Source organism: Fusarium phalaenopsidis (assembly GCF_050370095.1).
Source record: "Fusarium phalaenopsidis strain FUZ10S chromosome Unknown contig_32302, whole genome shotgun sequence".
Taxonomy (NCBI): Eukaryota; Fungi; Ascomycota; class Sordariomycetes; order Hypocreales; family Nectriaceae; genus Fusarium; species Fusarium phalaenopsidis.
This window is the reverse complement of record NW_028145405.1, coordinates 1,004,893-1,023,966: the sequence shown is the minus strand read 5'-3', so window position 1 is coordinate 1,023,966 and position 19,074 is coordinate 1,004,893. Positions and strand designations below refer to the sequence as shown.

The 19,074-nt window shown below is 52.3% G+C and overlaps 4 protein-coding genes and 2 non-coding genes across 6 annotated transcripts; 2 read left to right on the top strand and 4 right to left on the bottom strand.

The window, feature by feature from the left end:
- Positions 1 to 574: 574 nt before the first annotated feature.
- LRP88_07712 (amino acid permease/ SLC12A domain-containing protein) lies at positions 575 to 2,329 on the bottom strand (the record flags this gene model as incomplete). Its single annotated transcript, XM_083244229.1, has 2 exons — positions 575 to 1,760; positions 1,818 to 2,329. 2 exons carry the CDS (start codon positions 2,327 to 2,329, stop codon positions 575 to 577), a joined length of 1,698 nt encoding a protein of 565 aa, XP_083098723.1.
- Positions 2,330 to 5,136: 2,807 nt separating this feature from the next.
- Positions 5,137 to 6,339, top strand: LRP88_07711 (2OG-Fe(II) oxygenase; the record flags this gene model as incomplete). The annotated part of the gene is made up of 4 exons (XM_083244228.1): positions 5,137 to 5,522; positions 5,572 to 5,795; positions 5,850 to 5,923; positions 5,974 to 6,339. The coding sequence occupies 4 exons, from the start codon at positions 5,137 to 5,139 to the stop codon at positions 6,337 to 6,339; spliced, it is 1,050 nt and encodes a 349-aa protein (XP_083098722.1).
- Positions 6,340 to 7,712: 1,373 nt separating this feature from the next.
- LRP88_07710 lies at positions 7,713 to 7,794 on the bottom strand. Its single transcript has one exon. It is a non-coding gene; the product is annotated as a tRNA-His (tRNA).
- A 1,172-nt stretch (positions 7,795 to 8,966) lies between these two features.
- LRP88_07709 (uncharacterized protein) lies at positions 8,967 to 12,570 on the bottom strand (the record flags this gene model as incomplete). Its single annotated transcript, XM_083244227.1, has 2 exons — positions 8,967 to 10,956; positions 12,110 to 12,570. The coding sequence occupies 2 exons, from the start codon at positions 12,568 to 12,570 to the stop codon at positions 8,967 to 8,969; spliced, it is 2,451 nt and encodes an 816-aa protein (XP_083098721.1).
- A 4,592-nt stretch (positions 12,571 to 17,162) lies between these two features.
- Positions 17,163 to 18,533, bottom strand: LRP88_07708 (tRNA splicing endonuclease subunit SEN54; the record flags this gene model as incomplete). Its single annotated transcript, XM_083244226.1, has 1 exon — positions 17,163 to 18,533. One exon carries the CDS (start codon positions 18,531 to 18,533, stop codon positions 17,163 to 17,165), a length of 1,371 nt encoding a protein of 456 aa, XP_083098720.1.
- Positions 18,534 to 18,785: 252 nt separating this feature from the next.
- On the top strand, positions 18,786 to 18,883 carry LRP88_07707. The gene has a single exon. It is a non-coding gene; the product is annotated as a tRNA-Leu (tRNA).
- The last annotated feature ends 191 nt before the right edge of the window (positions 18,884 to 19,074 follow it).

The following is a 19,074-nucleotide window of genomic DNA, read 5'->3' as shown; positions in this document are numbered from 1 at the left end:
TCCGCCACTCCAAAAATTTCTATCATGTACCGAGTTAACAAAATGCTACTAGGAAGGGTGTGCTCGGTGGGATCTCTTCATCATCGATGTCGATCTCCTGAATATCAGCTTGTTTAGGGATTACTAACTCACACTGGAACAACTAAATCAATGCTTGAGAGCTGAACAGCCTTTTCTTCTCCTTGTCAGTTGACCTTTGAGCAGAAATTTTGAAACCAAGAGAGCCTGAAATCAGCTATGAGAACAAGACTTGTGACATATCTTGTCCAATACTAATGAGACAATCGGTTTTGAACTAGTCACTGGTGAGGATGAAATAACACATACCGGGAAAGTAATCCATATTCAAAATCGAGTCAGTATTGATTTCGGGAATTCTCCCACCACAGGAAAAGGAGAGAGGGACCATTAGATTTCGAGTCTTTCCCTCCCAAGGTTTTGCGCGCTTTCGATATATCATCCACTTCGGTTAGTGAATACAGGCTACTGATGAAGAGTAAAATATGAATTCAGTTCATTCCAAGTAAAATCTGATAGTTATATACAGGAATGGAGTGGTTCGCAAGAGATGCTCTTAGACAACAGTGGCCTGCTTGTTCCTCATGAGTCCAAACATCTGAACGATTTCCACCCAGAAACCAACAGGAGCCTCCTCAAACGAAGCCTCATAGGCGTCAATCTGCGGCTTCTCCCACACAAGGTCAGCCTCGGAGGCCTTGACAAAATTGGTCTTCTTGGTAAACTTCCAGCCGAAAAAGGTGATGGGCGCAACCAACACCATGGTGTAGTATGTGAAGAAGCCGTCAACGGTGAAGTTGCCGGGTAGGAAGACGCTGTAGCCGTACACGCAGACGACGCAGGTCAGGAAGATGGCCGAGATGTAGGATCCGTAGGGCTGGAACCAGCCACAGTACGGGAGGGTCTTGCGGTCGACGCCCTGAGCCTTGCAGGCGTTGTAGAAGAAGATGTAAGTGACTGAGATGACGATGTGGTCGATGATTTGGGCCGCAGTAATGATGTTTGTGAGCCATGTGAGGACGACGACAGAATCGTTTGAGACGGCCAGGAATGCCAAGAAGGGGAACAGCATGACGATTCCCAGACAGTAGATGGGCAGACCGAAAGACGTGCACTTGAGAAGAAATCTAGGGGCTTGGCCCTCAAGAGCCAGACCGTAAAGACTTCGGGTACCATAGTATGTCAGGGCGTTTCCAGCTGAGAAGATGCTGGACACCAAGAGGGCGTTGGTGATGTGAGGTAGGACTCCAATGCCAAGGTTTCCCATGGCAATGACATAGGGAGCGGCAGCTCCAGTTCCAGCACCCTCACCAGTTCCGCTGACAATACCAACAAGGATAGGGTCATTATAGGGGAGAACGATGCCAACGCAGACGGCCGAGAGAATGAAGAAGATGCCGAACCGGACGTAGGTGGTCTTGAAGGCGTTCTTCAGATATCGACGAGGCAGCTTGGCCTCTCCCGCAATCATGGACACGTACTCGGGACCCACAACGGTGAAAGCTGCAATCCAGAGAGAACCCAGAAAGCCTTCGAAGCGTCCGAGGTCGCCAGTGGTGATATACTCGGCGAAAGCCCCTGGATTCTGCCAGTGTCTGAATCCATACGCATCTTTGGCTGGATTCCCTCCTACCATTGTGATGAATGTGAAAAAGAAGAGGATGAAGAAGAGGAGGACCTTCCCGAGGGAGAGCCAGAATTCAGCTTCGCCGAACCATCTGACAGCGCCCACGTTGATGACACTGGGATGGACAGGTTAGCAGGGGATAACACGGTAGGAAAGGATAGAAAGGACTCACCCATAAAGTACTATGCAAGCGGCTACAACAGCAGCAACAGGTATATCATCTCTCCAGAATTTCAAGACGACATTAAGGGCCGAGATTTCAAAGGGGACCAAGAGGGCTTCGTAGAGGAAGAAGTTCCAGCCAACCATGAAACCAAACGACTCGTCAACCCAGCGACCAGCCATACGAATAAAAGCACCAGAAACTGGCATAAACGTCGCCATCTCGGCCATGGAGTTGTTGACCAGGCCCACCATGCACGAGTACAAGGTATAGGCCAGCAGCAGACTCGCAGGGCCTCCGTGGGCTAGACCTGTGCCGATGGAGACGAAGACGGCCGTGCCAATGGAACCTCCGATGGCAATGAGTTGGATCTGACGGTTACCGAGGCGACGGTGTAGCTGGCTCGTGTATGTGACGCTGCCATTAAGGACACTGCCGCCGCCGGTTGTGGTCTGTGGTTCGAGCTTGGTGTCGGCGATGCTTGACGCGTCGACGGGGGGTTTCTCGTCGTAAGTGTCCATGATGAAGTGGCGAAGGAGATCGAATAAGGGACGGAGAAGGGGAGAGGAAGAGGAGTGATGATCAGTAAGAGAGTAAAACGGTCGGGGTACAGCTGGGTTTAAATGCCCATGACAAGACATGAGCCATCCCTCTAATCAGTCCCAGGACAATGGACTAGACTGACTCGAAATCACCTCCCCCGCAGATCCAAGCCTATGCACAAGTGTGTCTCCGCTTCCCCAGAGCCTGGGGTAAAAGAAGGTTGCACCAAACAGAGTCAAGGCCCAGGCCCTGGTCATTCATGATACCACAAGGATTTCCTCCAGCCGGACTCCCCGTTTGGTTCTTTCTCCTTATCCCCCCGCTTGTCTATGAGGGCAGTGCACCTCTATCCCGCCTTCCCCGGATTAGATACGTTTACCGGATTCGCCCATCTCCAACGGTTCCCCCCTAGGAGAGGCAACGTCATGGTGGAGAGTTGGCTCATGCTATCCATCATGACCCAACAACAAGCCCAGAATGATACGACTAGTCTGTAACAGGGCATTTTATCCCGTCTAGGTCAGGATTTTTTGCCTTTTGCCAAGTCTCGACTGGTCTGTGTATATCACGCATCCTATGGTGTTGAGTCTGATAGTAAAAGCCCGACACCATCCCAGTCTCTAAACTGCTACTTGACTGTACGAGAGGATTACATGTTTTGCCCGTTTATCATCCTGAACGAATGTATCATTAACGTATCTTTCCAAATCCACAGATAACGGTCTCAAACGGCGGGATTGGAGTATCACCATATCACAGATGCAACACTATCCATTAGCTCTACATCCCAGCAAGAACTCACCATGGCGCCACAAAGTTGATTTGAGGGGATACGGATGGATAGGTCTAACCAAGTTGGTTCTCTTCGCCTTCTCCTTTGAGTTGTCCGATCTTTCTCCAAGCCCTCCACATGATTCATGCGCTGAACATAATGACTGTCCCCCCTTGTTCGCGTGACGTACTTGAAGAAATGCAAGTTCTCTAAGACGTCGATCAAGGGTCTTTTTTTCCATGACACTACAGTTGTTTAAACACGATGGCTTTCGGTGTAGAAACAATCAAGACTCCTGAGGGTGCTTTAGACCGAGCCAAGACACCAAGGTGGCAAAGCACCTCGATAAGAAGAAGAAATCCCCTCCCCCCTTTTCACTAGGCGACACCAATGCTTTTTGTCTCTCATCAAGTAGATTCCCCGTCTCATCATCATGAGCTGGTGAAGCGGTTCCGACAATGGAAGTTGACCTGCCCGTCTCCTATTGGCTGCTCGGTGTTCACATCCGATCCCTGACAGCTAGAGAAAAAGAAGATTGGTTAGTTCCCGGCAAGGCTTCAAGGATAGTTTCGGCTGGGCTAGCCGCTTTGGATGGAGTGTCGGATGAGAAGCCGACCCGGATGATTCTTGTTCTCGGGAACTTGATCGGGTTTTCTTTCAAGTCACGACCTCGGGTCTTGGACTCGACCCGAAAGTCCTTTAAGAACGCTTGGTCGCCCATGTTCCTCGGGACGTCGGGTTGGAGGGAAGGATGGGCTTCCCGTCGAGATGATCATCTCCCCTCAGCCACTTTTCCTCCCAAGGAAACCTTTCGACAAATCTTGCATGCACTGCTTGATAGCAGAAGCGATATTCGGAGTCATTTATAATGGCACACTATCGATCCGAGTGGTTGCGAAGCAGTGGTGGAAGAGTGACAAGAGTTGGGCAGAGATATCAATACTATTATGATTCTTTCTTCACTTCTGCGTTGAACGATGCTACAACTTTTGCCTTGTGATGTTGAGGTTAAATCATGCTTTCTCGCAAAAAAGGAGCCCGGGTCGAGAAGACACGGTCTTGGGGGCGGAGACACAAAGTGGCTGCATATGGAGGCGTGTGACAGAACATGATACCGTTGATAAGCGTGGGGGAGGGATCAACAATGGGCTAAAGCTAGCAAGATATGATGGCCTGCAACCGAGCTAGATTACGCAAGTTAATCTTTTAAGATAGCCCAGGACATGTGAGTGCCTGTCCCTCACACGTGGGCCTTGCCATTGATCGTTCAACTTCTCCCTCATAAAGATGAGAGTGTGTCAAGGCGCAAAGAATACAGTTCTTAATACAATGAAGGCATTCAAACCCATTTCTGTGAAAGCCCATAACCTAGATTTGGACTGCACTCTTGGATACCAGGTCGAGATGCAATGTCCCCCCTCCCTAACAGCTCCAAACTATCTCACACATAGCAAGCACCATACCAAATGCCGTGGACTGATGCCCCAATGACAGTCTCTGCGGGGGGATCTAGACTGCGGGAACTATATCCGAACTCCGCCCTCTTATCAACGACAACATTTCCCAACTCGATCAAGCTGACGAATAGGAGACTCCTGCACCCCAGGCGTGACCAGGAACCAGACCCCTAGCTTATACTCCCCAAGTTCTGTCACTCTCCTTTTGGAAACCCTCCTGCGTCGGTATCTAGACCCCCTCAGATGTGGTCACTTGACCGTTGGTTGGTGATCAAATCATGATAACTCCCGAAGCGACACACACACTCAATCCCTTTTCCTGCGGGAAAGCCACCTCGCTCTAACCCGTGGGTGTTGATCTTGGCCATTGGCCACGCTCATGACACCTACGTCCGAATCTCGGGCGTTGACCTACCTCTTGGCAGATTATCTATAAATATAAAAATGCCCTTCCTCCATCCCCAGGTCGTGTTATCTTGATCACCTCACACAAGGACAACCTCCTATCTCAGAGATATATTTACACAACGCCCTGATAACAACATCCTCGTTCGCAATGCCCAGCGCAATCTACGACACTCCGGCCCCCTTGCCCGTTCGCAAGCCCGCTCCCTTCGTCGTCGGCCCTACCAACAAGACCCCCCTCCGCCCAACCACCAAGCTTCCTCAGGATGTCATCGACGCCGCCCGTGCCATCCCCGCCGAGGACTTTGACGCTCGCAAGCACGTCTGCTTCGAGCCGCCCAAGAGGACCTACACCATGAAGGAGTGGGGGTATGAGAACCAAGGCGTCTCCCATATCGCTGGCTCCGACCCCTTCCCCCTCTTCACCGAGGCCGCCGTCAGGCAGGTCCGTCGCGAGCTATTCAGCGAGGAGGTGCTCAGAACCTGCCAGTATGCCTCAACCTTTACCAAGAACCAAATCCGAGGCTACTCTCAAGAGTGAGTGAGCTCCCCTCGACGGAGATTCATAGCTAAACCGCAATGCCAGGATGGCCCCCTTCGCCCACGCTCTCTGGAAGAGCCCTGAGGTACTGGAAGCTGTCTCTGAGGTTGCTGGTATCGATCTCGTCCCCTTTGAGTACGAGGTTGGCCATGCCAACCTCTTCTTCAGTGATGGAGATGAGACCAGTGACAAGGGCAATGACAGCGTCGGCTTCTCGTGGCACTACGACAGCTTCCCATTTGTCTGTGTCACCATGCTTTCTGACTGTAGTGAGTTCATACCGAGGTTTTGACTATTTTTATGAGTTACTGACATTCTTCTAGCTGGGATGAAGGGAGGTGAGACTGCTGTTCTCACTGGCAGCGGCGAAGTCCTCAAGGTGCGCGGTCCTACTATGGTATGTTGACCCTGGATGCCGACCCTACTCTCTACTAACCCAACACCTAGGGGACGGCCGTCATTCTTCAGGGCCGATACGTCAAGCACGCCGCCCTCAAAGCCATCGGCAAGGAGAGAATCTCGTTCATCACAGCCTTCCGACCCAAGTCGCCATTCGTCAAAGACGAGCTCGTCCTCACAGGCTCCCGTCTCATCAGCAACCAGTCAGAGCTGCTCTACGACTACTGCACCTACCGTGCCGATATCTTGGAGGAGCGTTTCCGCGATCATGCCAAGAAGCTGCGGGAGGCCCGGGCTGCGGGCGTCAAGTTCAACCCCGATGCTGTGAGAGAGTTTATCCAGGAGCAAAATGAGATGCTTGAGGCGGCTCTGCTCGAGATGATTCCTATCCACGATGTTATGGAGGCCGAGTAAAGGTGGCCTTTGGGGTGATATAGCCTACGAGATGAATCATGACAATCAAAAAGCGTGTGATTTCTTAAATTCGTTACGGAGCCAATCCCCTGTGAGCTGTGATTTCCTGAGATGATTATCACACAGGGACATCTAACTACCGGCAGAGAACTCAAGTAGTGTCCGCAAGCTTCCGGCATCTGAAATTGCTCCCGGCAGTGTCCAAGTGGAGACGCCGGTCTTGGAGTCCGGTTCCCGTAGCGGCGCCGGATAGAAAAATCGTAGTCCCGGAGACCGGTTAGCTTAACCGATCTGCACAAATGACGCCCGGAAAGATAAGCCCCTTGAGGGGGAAGCAGGATCGTGGCGATGCCAAAAGCAGCGTCCAGGATGAGCCTGTCTGGCTTATCTTCTTCACCCAGGCAACCAAGAGACCATGCAGTGTATATAACGTAGTCTGCAACATTCCTCTCTCACTCCTCCGGTTTGAGGCAAGAGAAATTTGATTTCCATCTACGCCACATTTGATATCCGGTATCATCTGATGGTCCACGGGACGAGTTGTTCCGTCACAGAACCGTCGTGCTCTTTCACACAGCAGAAGGTCGTGTGAGGGTAATGCTTTTAGACAGTGCCCTCGAGTTCCGTTGATATGCCCAGTTGCTCGTTTTTGTTTTCTTTTTCTCACCTGCTCCAACTCGGTTCTCGTGGTTACAAATCGCACAGCTAGCTTTGGCTTCATCAGCGTCCAGGTGAGATTCTGTCTCGGGACCGTGGACGACTAAGCAAGGCCGACGTGCAAGAGTCCATTACCTTCTCAAGAACATAGAGAGATTATCCAATTTGGCTCGAAAGATTTGCTACGTCTGGATAGAATAATTTCTAGCTACTGCTCTAACTAACACACTGGTTGGGCCACATCTATCCATGTAGTGCTTTGTGTTCTAAGCAAGTTACTATATTGTTAGCTCGAGGCGGACTTTGAGCTTCCAGGCTCGGGCATAGCTTTACCATGTGGAGTTGGGACTTTCCTCTTTATGCATGCGTTCTGCACTCCTAGCAGGATTAAACTTGACGATAATAAGTCAAGCAAGACAGCTCCGTAACTAGATCGGTGTCGACTGGTGAACATCTGCTGCTCGCGTGTATTTTTTCTTTTTTTCTTTTTTTTGTTTCTCACACACGCACACTCGCTCTCTAAGTTAGTGTTTACTGTTCTGTTATCCACAGTTTAAAAGCTGACGTTAAACCTGGCGTAGTGATGGCCACTTCGCTGGCAAAAAGAACACTCTAATAGCGTCAAAAAAAAAAAAAAAAAAAAAAAAAAAAAAGGCTGGACCACTCATAAAACTTGACAAAAAATGCTAGGAGAGAACAGCAAAAAAACAATCGCTTGCCGTCAGCAAGACTCGAACTTGCGTTTTCAGTGCTTCATTGAGCCACAAACTGATGTACTGACCCCTATACGATGACGGCTTCTTAGTGATTGTTGAACAACAGGGTTCTTAATTGATCTTATGTACCCCACCCCGCAGGTACCGACCCACGTCAGCACCAGCGACACACCTTTGCTCACAAACATGTCAATGTGTGCGAAGCCTCGACACGACGAACAATTCGGGCCTTGGGTCTATCGTGTCATGATTATAAAGCATACGCCGCTGTCTTTCTAGGACATTAGAAGCAAAGTTGGTCAGGTGAATGTGAACTTGCATAACCAGACTAGAGTGACATGGATACTTAGCAATTCACTCGCAGATTGAGACCCGAACATGACTTTAAAGCATTCAAGAAAAGTATCAGCACAGGAAACATGATCTCATCTTCATACTATATTATGAGGCCTCCTGGGCGCTTTGGTACCACCATGTCGAGTCTCCCTTTCCTTCACGTTGACACAGCTTCCTACCACCACCAACCGACAGTTGCCATCGCTATCAAAACCACCGTCAGCATTTTATGAACCAGAGTGAGTATCTGACAGCCTTGGCGCATCGTCTCGGGCGATGATGCCCTCTGACCAAGACACCAAGCATCAGCCACAGCAATTCAAACTAAAACACACACAACTTCACAAGAACCACAAAGCGAGGAAATGCTTTCCATCTCGTACAGAAACAGCCAATTACGAAACCCCTACACCGGGTATATTAAGCAACACACCCAATTCCGAACACCGCTCACTCCGTTTCCGTAGAGTCCAAGTCCAGTCTTGACTAAACCCACCCGTTTCCACCTCCCTCAACCTTCCAGGTGTGGCCTGAACCGGGGCCCTGAGAGAGACAGAGTGACAAAGGAAATGAGGAAAAGAAAGGGTAAAACAGATTAGGAAGGTCATTCTAGTGTGCCGAAACCGATCCCTTCTTGGCTCAACCTCCCTCCGCTTCTTGGTTGCTGAAAAGCACAACACTTTGCAAAAAAGGGCTCCCTCCCCGCGCTTATACCGTACAGACAAGACAGCCCTAGGAAACCAGAAAAAAAGGTTGTCGAGAACAACGTAACGTATAAAGTATTAGTGGTGAAAGGTCGCAAAATCGTCAATCGCTCCTTGCAACGGCTATTCGTGTGTGCGTCTGCCAGCCGTCGCTCGTCCCGATTTGAGCGGGGACTGTTCAAGTCGACAAAGGTAAAAGCATTGTTGTAGTGGTTTAGAAAAAGGATGGCTTCGTAAGCACGCGGTATTCCACATAGTCCTCACCATCGATAGTGATGATATTGCCCTGGGACACCAACTTGCCCATGAAGGGACCGTTGGCCTTGCGTTCGTACTTGACTCCACCATAGATCTTGGCGTCCTCGGATCCTGCCTTCATACGAAGGCTTTCCTGGCGCGCCCAAACCTTGTTGAGACGCTGCATCTCTTCCGATTCGTGGAACCGCATCCGTCCATTGACTGCCACCGAGGGGATAGCGGCGACGGCAGCGTTAGCAGCATCCGCAGCAGCGGCTACAGCTCGCTCACGGTTAGCGGCGTGTCGGTCAGCACGTCCTTGGGCAGCCTCGGCACGTGCAATTTCGCGCCGGGCAAGAGACGAGGTCCGCTCGAGAGCATCAGCTCCTTGTGCTTTGCCAGCAGCGGAGGCCGACCGAGGCTGGGATTGGGATTGAGGCTGGGCCTGGGGCGGTGGCTGAGCCGAAGTTTCAACCTCTGCAGGCAGTTGACGTGTAGGGCGTGACTCCATCCTGGCAGCGTCGATTGCTCGTGCAGCTTCGACGCGGCGGCTCTGGCGAAGCTCATGACCTCCAAAGCCAGCCCGTCCAGTCTGGTCAGAATCGTAGTCATCCGGCATGCGAGGCAGCGCCGGTGCAATAGACAGTGGAGCGGCAGTCTTGAAACTTGTTCCCGCAACCCTGGCCTGGGCATCGTATACTGCCTTTGTTTCGTTTGCCGTTCGCTCATCCGGTGACTCCCCGTGGTCGATCTGCCACTGGCGCACACGGCAATACTCCTTGATCTCGGCACGGGGCAGGGACTTGAGGTGAGGCTCAAATATTACCTCCTCATACGGGATCCAGAGAGCACCAGCACCAGTTGGGAAGTTGCCATCAACGAATCGGCCATCGCGTGTCTCTCTCACGAGCTTGACACGGAACATGTCATTCTGACCCAAAATACCATAGACGGCGTGCTTGTCCTTGGGGTTCGGTTCCGCAGACTTTTCCCAGCAGCCCAGGAGGATTCGCGTAGGACGAGTTCCGGGGAGAGGGTCGATGACATTTCGAATAGGCTGGGGTCCGCCGGGCGCGGGCTGGATGGGAGTGTGCTCGTACACAACGCCGTTGGTGGGGGCCGGATTGATCGCGGCGAAGCCTCCGCTAGTTCTTCGTCGCTTGGGATCACGGCTAGCCAAGATGTGGTCGGGGAGCTCTGCACCATAGGCAATCTGAGGTGGGTTGGTGGCGTTCTCTGCGGTAGGGTTCTGCTTGACGCGCTTTATCGCCTCCTTGACAGCGGCCTTATCCGCGGTGATGCGTTCTTCTTCCGACGACTCAGTTCCTGCTGTATCGGCACGAAGTCTAACAAACTCCTTGACTTGATAGTGATCGAGGCCGACGAGGTGCTTGAGAAAAACAACTCTCTCAAAGGTGACCCAGCTGCCACCAGGGCCAGGGGGTAGGGGATACTCGTCGGGTACCAGTTCGCCGGTCAAGGTGACAGGTTGGATGCGAGTTCGAAGGCGTTCCCGGACATCAATAAAGCCGATAACAGCATGTTTCAGATCCTCAACCGGGGCAGGTGAGTCTCTCCAATGACCAATCGTTACTCCCTTCACACTACCCAGGCTCGGCCGTGCAGGCTTGGGTCTCGTTGTGGCTGGAGGTGTCCTCTCCTTAGGGATTGACAAGGGTGCTTCGATCCTGCTATCGTTCAAGTCGTTGAGAATAGAGGTGCGCTTCCGCTTAGGATAGTGAGAGACGATGGGTTCGTCGTCGACATCGGCCATGGTTTCGTCCTCCTGATCAGATACAATGCGAGGTGATTGCTTGCGCAATCCGTTCGCACGAGCACCAACAACTATCTCGTCCTCGGGTTCGTTAAACTCGACGCCCGACGGTGAGTGAACACTGCTGACTGGATCGCTAAGTTCACTCTCAATCTCTCCCTCCCCGAACGAGGTCTTGCGACCGTTGGGCTGGCTGTTAGTTGATTAGTCCATGTTCATCAAGTATATTCCAACAACAAAAAGTAGTTGTATCGGGAACAAGTACAGCGACAGAAAAGAACAAGGCGTTGAAGCGCAAACGTGGAGGCTGAGGGTTGGTGACCCGAGACTGCTCGGTCACGTGTGGGTAGAGACGCAGACGGCAAAGAGGCAAAATCAAGAGAACAAGATGAAGAGATGAATGATTGTGGAGAGACAGATTGGTGCTGGGCCATCCAAGACTCGGCGCGGTTGCAGGGATGATGTGCCAGTGCGAAAATAATAAGACAGGGTTGATAGAATGTGAAACAGCAAGAGGGAATGGAGCGAGAAATGGGAGTACCTAAGGTCCTGGGGCACGGGAAGAAGGCCCATAGTTCCAAGGGCAAAGGCAGCAACGTGTTGCACAACTGTCGGCAACTCGGGGGCACGCCCAAGGGTGTATGAGGAAGGTGTATTTGTTGGTGGAAGCGGCAGAAACCAAGATATGAGATGGATGGCGTTGCGTGTATGGTTGCAAGACTTGGGAGAGGGAGCGCGTCCAAGAACAGCCAGAAAGGTGGGAAGTGGCGCAGAGGACCAAAAGTGCAGAAGAGACGAAAAAGTATGAAGAGGAAAGAAGGTTTGAGTTGTGGAAATGCCAATGCAGACCAGGGATGGATGGATAGAAAGACAAGGCAAGACAAGACAGTGTCTGCCAGTTGTCACGAAAAGAAGTGGGAGCGAGTTGTGACAGTGATTCAGCCCGTTGGGCAACTGTTGACCGACTGACTGACGGCTTCTGCTCGGCCAAGATTTTCCTGGCTGACAGACCAGATGAGACGCCGACAGTGATTCACAGTCACCGGGCTTTCTCTTTTAGGCCACAACATGAGTTGCATGGACGAGACAAGTCAGGCCAGGTGCGGTCAACAACCTACTGGTCTTGACAAATGGGGACATGCCAACTAGGCCATGACCCTGGACAAAAGCCACGCCACTCATTCACTTGCTCACTCACTGGCTGGCTGAGGACGCGAAGAGATGGCCAAGCAAATGCAACACGACCGACGGTCGATCGCAAGTGCGAGCGAAATGACATGGGGGAAAAAGCAAAACGGACAAGAGGGCACAAACAATCGGTTGACAATTAAGAGAAGACGACTTACTTGGGTGAAGCAATGCGAGATGATTGATTAGCAACAGCAGCACCGGGCGACGTCCTCCCGTTCGTGGTGCCAGTTGCGGGAGCGGGCGCAGATGCAGGCGCAGGCGATGGCGCGCTATCGTGAGCAGCCGGGCGAGCTGAAGTAGAGGTGGCCGGGTGCGGTGATGGCGGCGCCGGAGAGGTCGACGCGGGCCGGGGAGCTGAGGCCGAGCCTAGGCCTGTCGTCGAGGTCGAGGTCGAGGCAGGTTTGGCGGGCGCCGAGTCTGTAGCCGGCGCTGGACTTGTGGCAGAGACAGAGACGGGAGCAGCGCGAGGAGAATCCGGAGTGGGTGCTGTGGTTGGTGATGCTGCTGGCTTTGCCAGGGCGGACTTGGGGGCAGCAGCAGAAGCTGACAGAGCTGGCGATATTGGCTCAGGTGGCGCAACTGGCGGCCTGGGCTTGTCGCCGTCGATGGTGTCCATGACGCGACGTGTAGGATGCCGGGATTAGCGATGCTGGGCGCGAGATAACTGAAGCGGATGTCAGGCGGGCTGGGGGGGCTAAAGGGGAGTTCAGCGAGGTCCTGATGATGCTGGGCGCGTTTCCGGGGGGGTTGATGTTTGAGGTTGAGGTTGTGGTGGTAGAAAGAAGAAAGAGTCCGTCCGCGTCGACGGTCGCAAATCGACAGTTACGTGATCAAGGTATGTTAGGTTTGGGTAGGCAAGTGCCTAGGTAGGTAGGTAGGCAGACAAGGTAAAGGCAAGGTAAGGCAAGGTAGGAAGATGCAAAAGGTGTCGGGGGTGGGAATCAGGAATGGAGGACAGACACCCTGGTTGGCCGAGGATCTGGATTCTGGAATCTAGAGCCGGGGGGTGGTCCAGGGCTAAAGGCAATAAGCCCAGTCCAACTTGGCAGAGAGACAGACAGATATGGGAAGGCAACCTACCAAAGGAGGGATGGAGGGGGGCAAAGGGCCGCAGCAGTGAGATGGAAGAAGCTAAGACGAGATTTATCGGAACCCAGAAGAAACGCGTCGGATTACGAGGCAGCCAAGACTAGCAAGGTGAGACTGCTAGTGAATGAATGGTGGATGTACAGCCAGCCAGGTATGGTATGTTATTAATAGACCGGGTCAGAGATTCGAGCTCGGCCCAGTGAGCGAGGATAGAAAGGAAAAGGATTTCGAGTTGGGTTCGGAGGTGCAGAAAAGGATAGGTAGGGAAAAATTGGGGGTGTTTTGGGTTTTGGTGGGGGGGAGAGATAAAATAGAGACGAGTGAGACAGGGAAGAGGAAAAAAGAGAGGGAAAAGGGAAAGGGAAATTGTGTGGAGGGTGAGTGTGGGCAACAGAGGCAAGAAAGAAAAAGAAGTGGATTTTGTCCATTTAGATTTTGCCTTAGGTTGCGACTTGCGAGCGAGCGAGTGAGTGAGCGACAATCACCTCAGCCAAGACATCCATTGCCATCCATTACTGGGACTGTAGACCTACAGAAGTGATAGTACCCATCGCAGAAGCGCCCAGATTTGATTGAATTGGGGGGGATGGGGATTGTGTGGAAATGGGCTAGCCAGCGAGCAGCAGAGCTGGGTGGCCCGCCAGGAAGTACTAACCTCCGAGTCCGAGTCGAGTAACTTTTTGTCGAATCTCGCCAGGGGTGGACGTGTTTTAGTTTTCAAGGGAGAAAAAAGCATCCTCCATCATCAGTTGACTTGGAGCACAGAGATTGGTCCTGCTTCTTCTTCTCATCTTGTTGCCCATTTCGGCGCTAGGTCTACTTTTGGACAGCTTCTCATCAACTTTCCGGCCTTTTTTTTGCTCCGTTTCTCAGATCAAAGAGTCCAAAGTTGCTCATTGGTTTATTGCGTCAACAAGCCAACGTTGATTGGCGACGGGACCTACCCGACGCGACTTGGGAACTGAACTTGACAGCACCTGTTCTTGTTCTTGTGCAGGCGCCTTGGTTGATCATTGCGTCCACTAGGTCGGTACTAGTACTCTCTCTGATGAACAAGCCAGCCAGCCATCTACCACAACAAAAAGGAACTCCTCGTCAACAAATGTGCCTCCATTGTTTGGAGACAAGAAAGCACATCTTATGCATTGCCCGCTCTCTCTTCTTCAATGCCCTTTCTTCATTGTCACCCCCCTCGAATCTTGTATTGATTGTCAGATGAAACATAGACGCATTCAACCAACTCATGCGCGCCATTCTAGATCCACTCCCGCATGACGCTCGGCCCACTCCTCTCCCTGGACCAACAGCACACTCTCTTTCTCTCGGAAGCTCTCGACTCACTGTAGGTTTCTTCTCAACCTCAGATAAGGTGCTACTGTGCTTCGATGAGTCGATGCAACTCTAAACGGGGTGGCCCCTTGGTTATCCTCAAACTCTGTTTATTGTTTTTAAATCACGTCTTCCCACTCACGTCTCTGCTTCTCGTATTGTCAACATTGGAGATTGATTGCCTGCCCCCCCAGTTGACAACTCATGACACCGCCCTTTTACCCACGAGATGGATACGAAAGGAGATCGATGGAAAAAATCGAACCAGGGTCTGGGGCGAAACCCAACAGCGATACAGAGAGTGATACAATGGGCTCGGTTCTCTACCACTAGAGTGCGAATGATCGACCCCAACAGCACCCGCCCCTCTCCCCATGACTCCTCCCCCTAGCACCGCCCGTAAACTCATTACGAATTACGTGCGTGCGCCAAGCTTTGGTTCTTCCCGGGCCTGGGTTGAAGAGTGACAATCATGGCTCGATACAAGTTCAAGCCCAGATGACCCCTTTTGGGTTATGCGCCCGTATCTTGTCTTTCTCTCGAGTTTCCATCACTGTCTTGGCCCAGCGGTTTTCAGCTGAAGTATAGGTGGACAAGTCATGCACGCCGTCAGGCACATGTCATGCTCTCAATCTCTCATCTTACCCGGTTGTGCTTTGGTGCGACAGTAAGACTTCGGCAGTGTCGGCCACAGCACACAGAGGTAGAGCATCAAGAAAAACAACATGTGCTGATGGGTGATGAATACCGAGCGAGCGAGTGATGTTCATCAGTGGCAGTCCCATTTCTGATTATGATGACATGTCCGCTCCCGTCGACTGGACCGCCGACACCAATCAAAGGAAACGAGGCCCGTGGTCCAATTCCAAAGCACACACCTCTCTCTACCTCTCTCTGTCTTGGAACCAATCAACAAGTGTCGAATTGCCGTGGGGCCCAGAAATCTTGCTTGCAATCTCGCAACTTCATGGACCCAGAAACATCCATTCCAATTCCCCGGCCTTGGGCGCACGCCCTCATTCTACACGCCCTTTCGGTCCAAGCAATGAGGAATCCTCTTTTTGTGCGTTGCTTGCTCCCTTGGGGATCTTTTCTGAGGCATTCAATCCTTGGCTAATGTCAATGCCTCTTCTTGACACAGGACAACTCCAAACTTCACTCTCGTCCCCGTGTTAAACGTCACTCGCGAAACTGCCGAGGTTGGATCTAGATGGGGGGGAGGGACTCTTTTTTTGCACGAGTGTTGTACATACATACAGGACATACATAGTGGCAAAGCAAGGGTTAGGCGCGCACAGAAAGAAAGCTGAAGGGGGAAAATGGCTCCACGTTCTTTGCAGCTGGACAAACAAACTCGTAACCTACCTACCTACTCGAGCATCATGTCGCGCACGCGCACTCGCATCTTGTTGGACAGATCGCGAGAAGGAACAAGAGTTGATGCAACAAGTGCTTACGACAGAGGCATAATACTGTCTGTCAGACTTGCAGAACAAGGGGTTTTGGTTGGTTAGCCTACCAACAAACTGCCCTTTTTTTTTTCCTTCTCGAAACTCTCACAGTGGATCTCTTTGTCTTCTCTACCTAATCTTTTAGACAATGGAAGGGACTCTCATGACTCGACAAGATAATCAGATGTCGAGTCGACTCTTCTTAGTTAGGCGGGAGCGCGCGCCGCCAACAGAACAAATCGACCCATATCTCCCACACACCCCTGCAAGCTTTTTCTTCGCTCTTGTCATTTATTTCTTCTTTTGGTTTCAATAGCTCAGGTAACCGGCAGATGGTCCAACACAGTGTCAAAAGCCCACGCGCAGAGCTCTCCTCTTTGGGAGGATCTCCCAAGTCCACTGCCGTTGGAGCAAGGTTTACGCCAGTGATCCTTTCTTCATTTCAACATACTGATACTTTTTTTTCCCCATGGTCCTTGTTTCGTAATAGACTTGCAGTAAAAAGTATGCGCATCTACTCCCAGTTAATTCCCTCAGTTGCTACCCTGTTTTGGTGTGAGTTGTCGAAAATTGTGAGGGGAGCGAATGACTATCCTCCCGAGTACCACAACAACAAACGGCATTGCAGACTCGGCGGGTTCCTCCTGCAACATGCCAGTAGCAGTAACCCCCTTTCTCGGTCATCTTTTCCCGTCCTGTGTCGCCGAGCCAGTTCAAGGCAACAATTAAATGAACAAAAAGGGCGCGCAGGATATGACTTGTGCGTCCCTCGTGTACAACCTCTTCACTCCCGGGTAGCACGCTCAATCGCGACTGGTTGGACTCGGGAGAGACATTCTGACGGACGAGCTGCTCATAGCCGAAGTGATGCCTAGTTCCATGTTACTTTTTTGATTCGCACATAACTTGATGCAGAGGCGATTGTGGGACATGCCTGTCTAGGTGCAGTTGGCAACATGCCAGTTGTTCATCCATGCGAGTTGAGTCAACCTTGACTAGCATCCATATGCTGCCAACATGCGCTCGCAAACTTGATGCTTCTATTTTTGAGGGTTCAAGGGACCAACATATCCTTACGATGCTTACGTTCAACTGTTGGTTCTAACAACTCGTATACAATGCCTGATGCCATCCATGACTTGTGTCTCGACAGCCAACAAGACCCCATCACAACCACTCGAAACTTGGCACACGTCAGCTCATCTCGCATGACTTGCTTCATGTTCACGATGCATCCTGGGTAGACCCAATCTGTCACGTCGATTCGTGCGCGATGCCAGATGTATCATGTTCCTCCGCCCTATCTATCTGATACAAATTAGCCTGGGAGGGTGGCCTATTAGCCCCCCCGTCCCCGTCCTCGTCCGCGACCACCACCCCTGCCCCTGCCTCCTCTGCCCCTCCCTCCGCCGCGGCTCGTCTTCTTGCCGCCCCTCTGCCCGCCCTTGTTGTCGAACCTCTCAAACAGCCTCTCCTCCCCAAACGCCCCCTCGCCGAACCTCATAAAGTTGACGAGGCCGCGGTCCACAATCGCCACCAGCACGTTGCGGTGTCCGTGCTTCAGGCGCTGATACATCCGCCCGGGGCCCTTCCACGCCTCGTTGGGCGGGTCGTGAGGCGTCGATTCCAGGAGGGCCTCAATCTCCTCCAGGGTCGGCACGAATGTGTCACCGGCGTCGACCACGGCGATGCGGAAGTCGGGCGGCGGTGGGTTCTTCTTGGAGAAAGGTGCGCCGCCAGACTTCCACACGTGCCAGAAGACCCGGTATGGCTCCTGCGGCGGGTGTATTGTGGGAGGTGTAGGCAGCGGTTTATGACGGGGGAGGATAGCGAGTTGATCGTAGATGGGCCTATAGGCACGGTAGAGGCCTGGCTGGACAAGAGGTCCCAATGACTTCTGCCTTGAGGGTGCGGCGCCCGAGCTAAAGAAGGAAAACAGCCACTGCCAGAGGGTCTTTGACGCTGGAGCCTGAGGTGGTGCCTCGTAAGGCGGCGCCCGTAGGACGTAGAAGCCTGCTCGCTTGAGGTGTGAAAAGACTTGAAACTGAGGCAATGTGATCTTGCCCCTCTCGCCTTCGTGGCCGATGAGGATTGAATATGCCGCCTCGAGACTTAGAGGGAGTCCAACATCGTAGTTGTCTGGTCCTAGATCCGTCCTTGGGGTTCCGTCACTCGACAGAAGCTCTTCCAATTGTCGCTCCGGCCACCAGAGGTCCACGGTCCCTCTTTCAACCAAGTAGAGAGCTTCTTCAGGCAGAAGCCAAAGCCGTCCCGCCCCAAGGCGCTCAACCTTGCCGGGCACAGCGCGCCCAATGTCCTTCTGCCAGCTGCCGCGCTCTTGCTCGACCATGACGACTCTGTCCCTTAGCCAGAGACCTTCGCGCTCGCCAGAATGCTCAGTCTCGGCCCACCAGTCCGGGAAGCACCAGCCGCGCACCCAGGCATCCTCGCGATGTATCCTCGTGTAGCCCAGCACGTTGTCCATGACCTTGCGGCTCTGCTCGAGGAGGTTGTCCTGCGCGCGAGTCCCATGCGACTCAAAATCCTTTTCGCCCTTGCGGATCGCCTTGCCCGAGACGCCAGCCTTATCAAACATGGAGAGGAATAGCTTGTAGTCGGGCGCATCTTCGTCGGCGTCTTCCGTAGCAGCGGCATTCGCGCCGTTGACCGGCGTAGCGACGGTGGGGTTATCGTCGTCGTCAAAAGCCATGACGGGCAGTTGAGAGTGGCTTCGATAATTATTCAGACAGTCGCGGTGATCCAGAGAATTTCGAGCAGGACCTCAGGATATGCTGCTATTAGTATAGTATCGGTCTGGTTGAAAAGGAGAAGACGTAAGTTGAAGAAATAATTCCATGCAAGGCTGCGAATGTGTGAAGCCTTGCTCACCCCGCGCCCCACCTTGATCTCACCGAGGAGGCGCCTTAGGCTGGACTTTGTTGAAGCCACTCAACGAATCATCGCTAACTTGGCCGAGTGGTTAAGGCGCTGTGTTTAGGTTCTCATCAGAAACCAAACCCGCAGTGGGAAACCGCGGAGGTTCGAACCCTCCAGTTAGCATTAAGCGATTCATTCCTTTTTTTGCCCTTTTCAGCAATTGTCAGACTCGCCGGTGTGGCTCTCGTCGTTGCTTGTTCATTCGTCTGGATGGTTCTCAGTGATTGGTGCTACTCCTGAATTGACGATGTGGTGGCTTCTTTTTGCTCTCCTTCACTGGCACTTCGTTCAGTGGTCTTGACGTTCAGAATCAC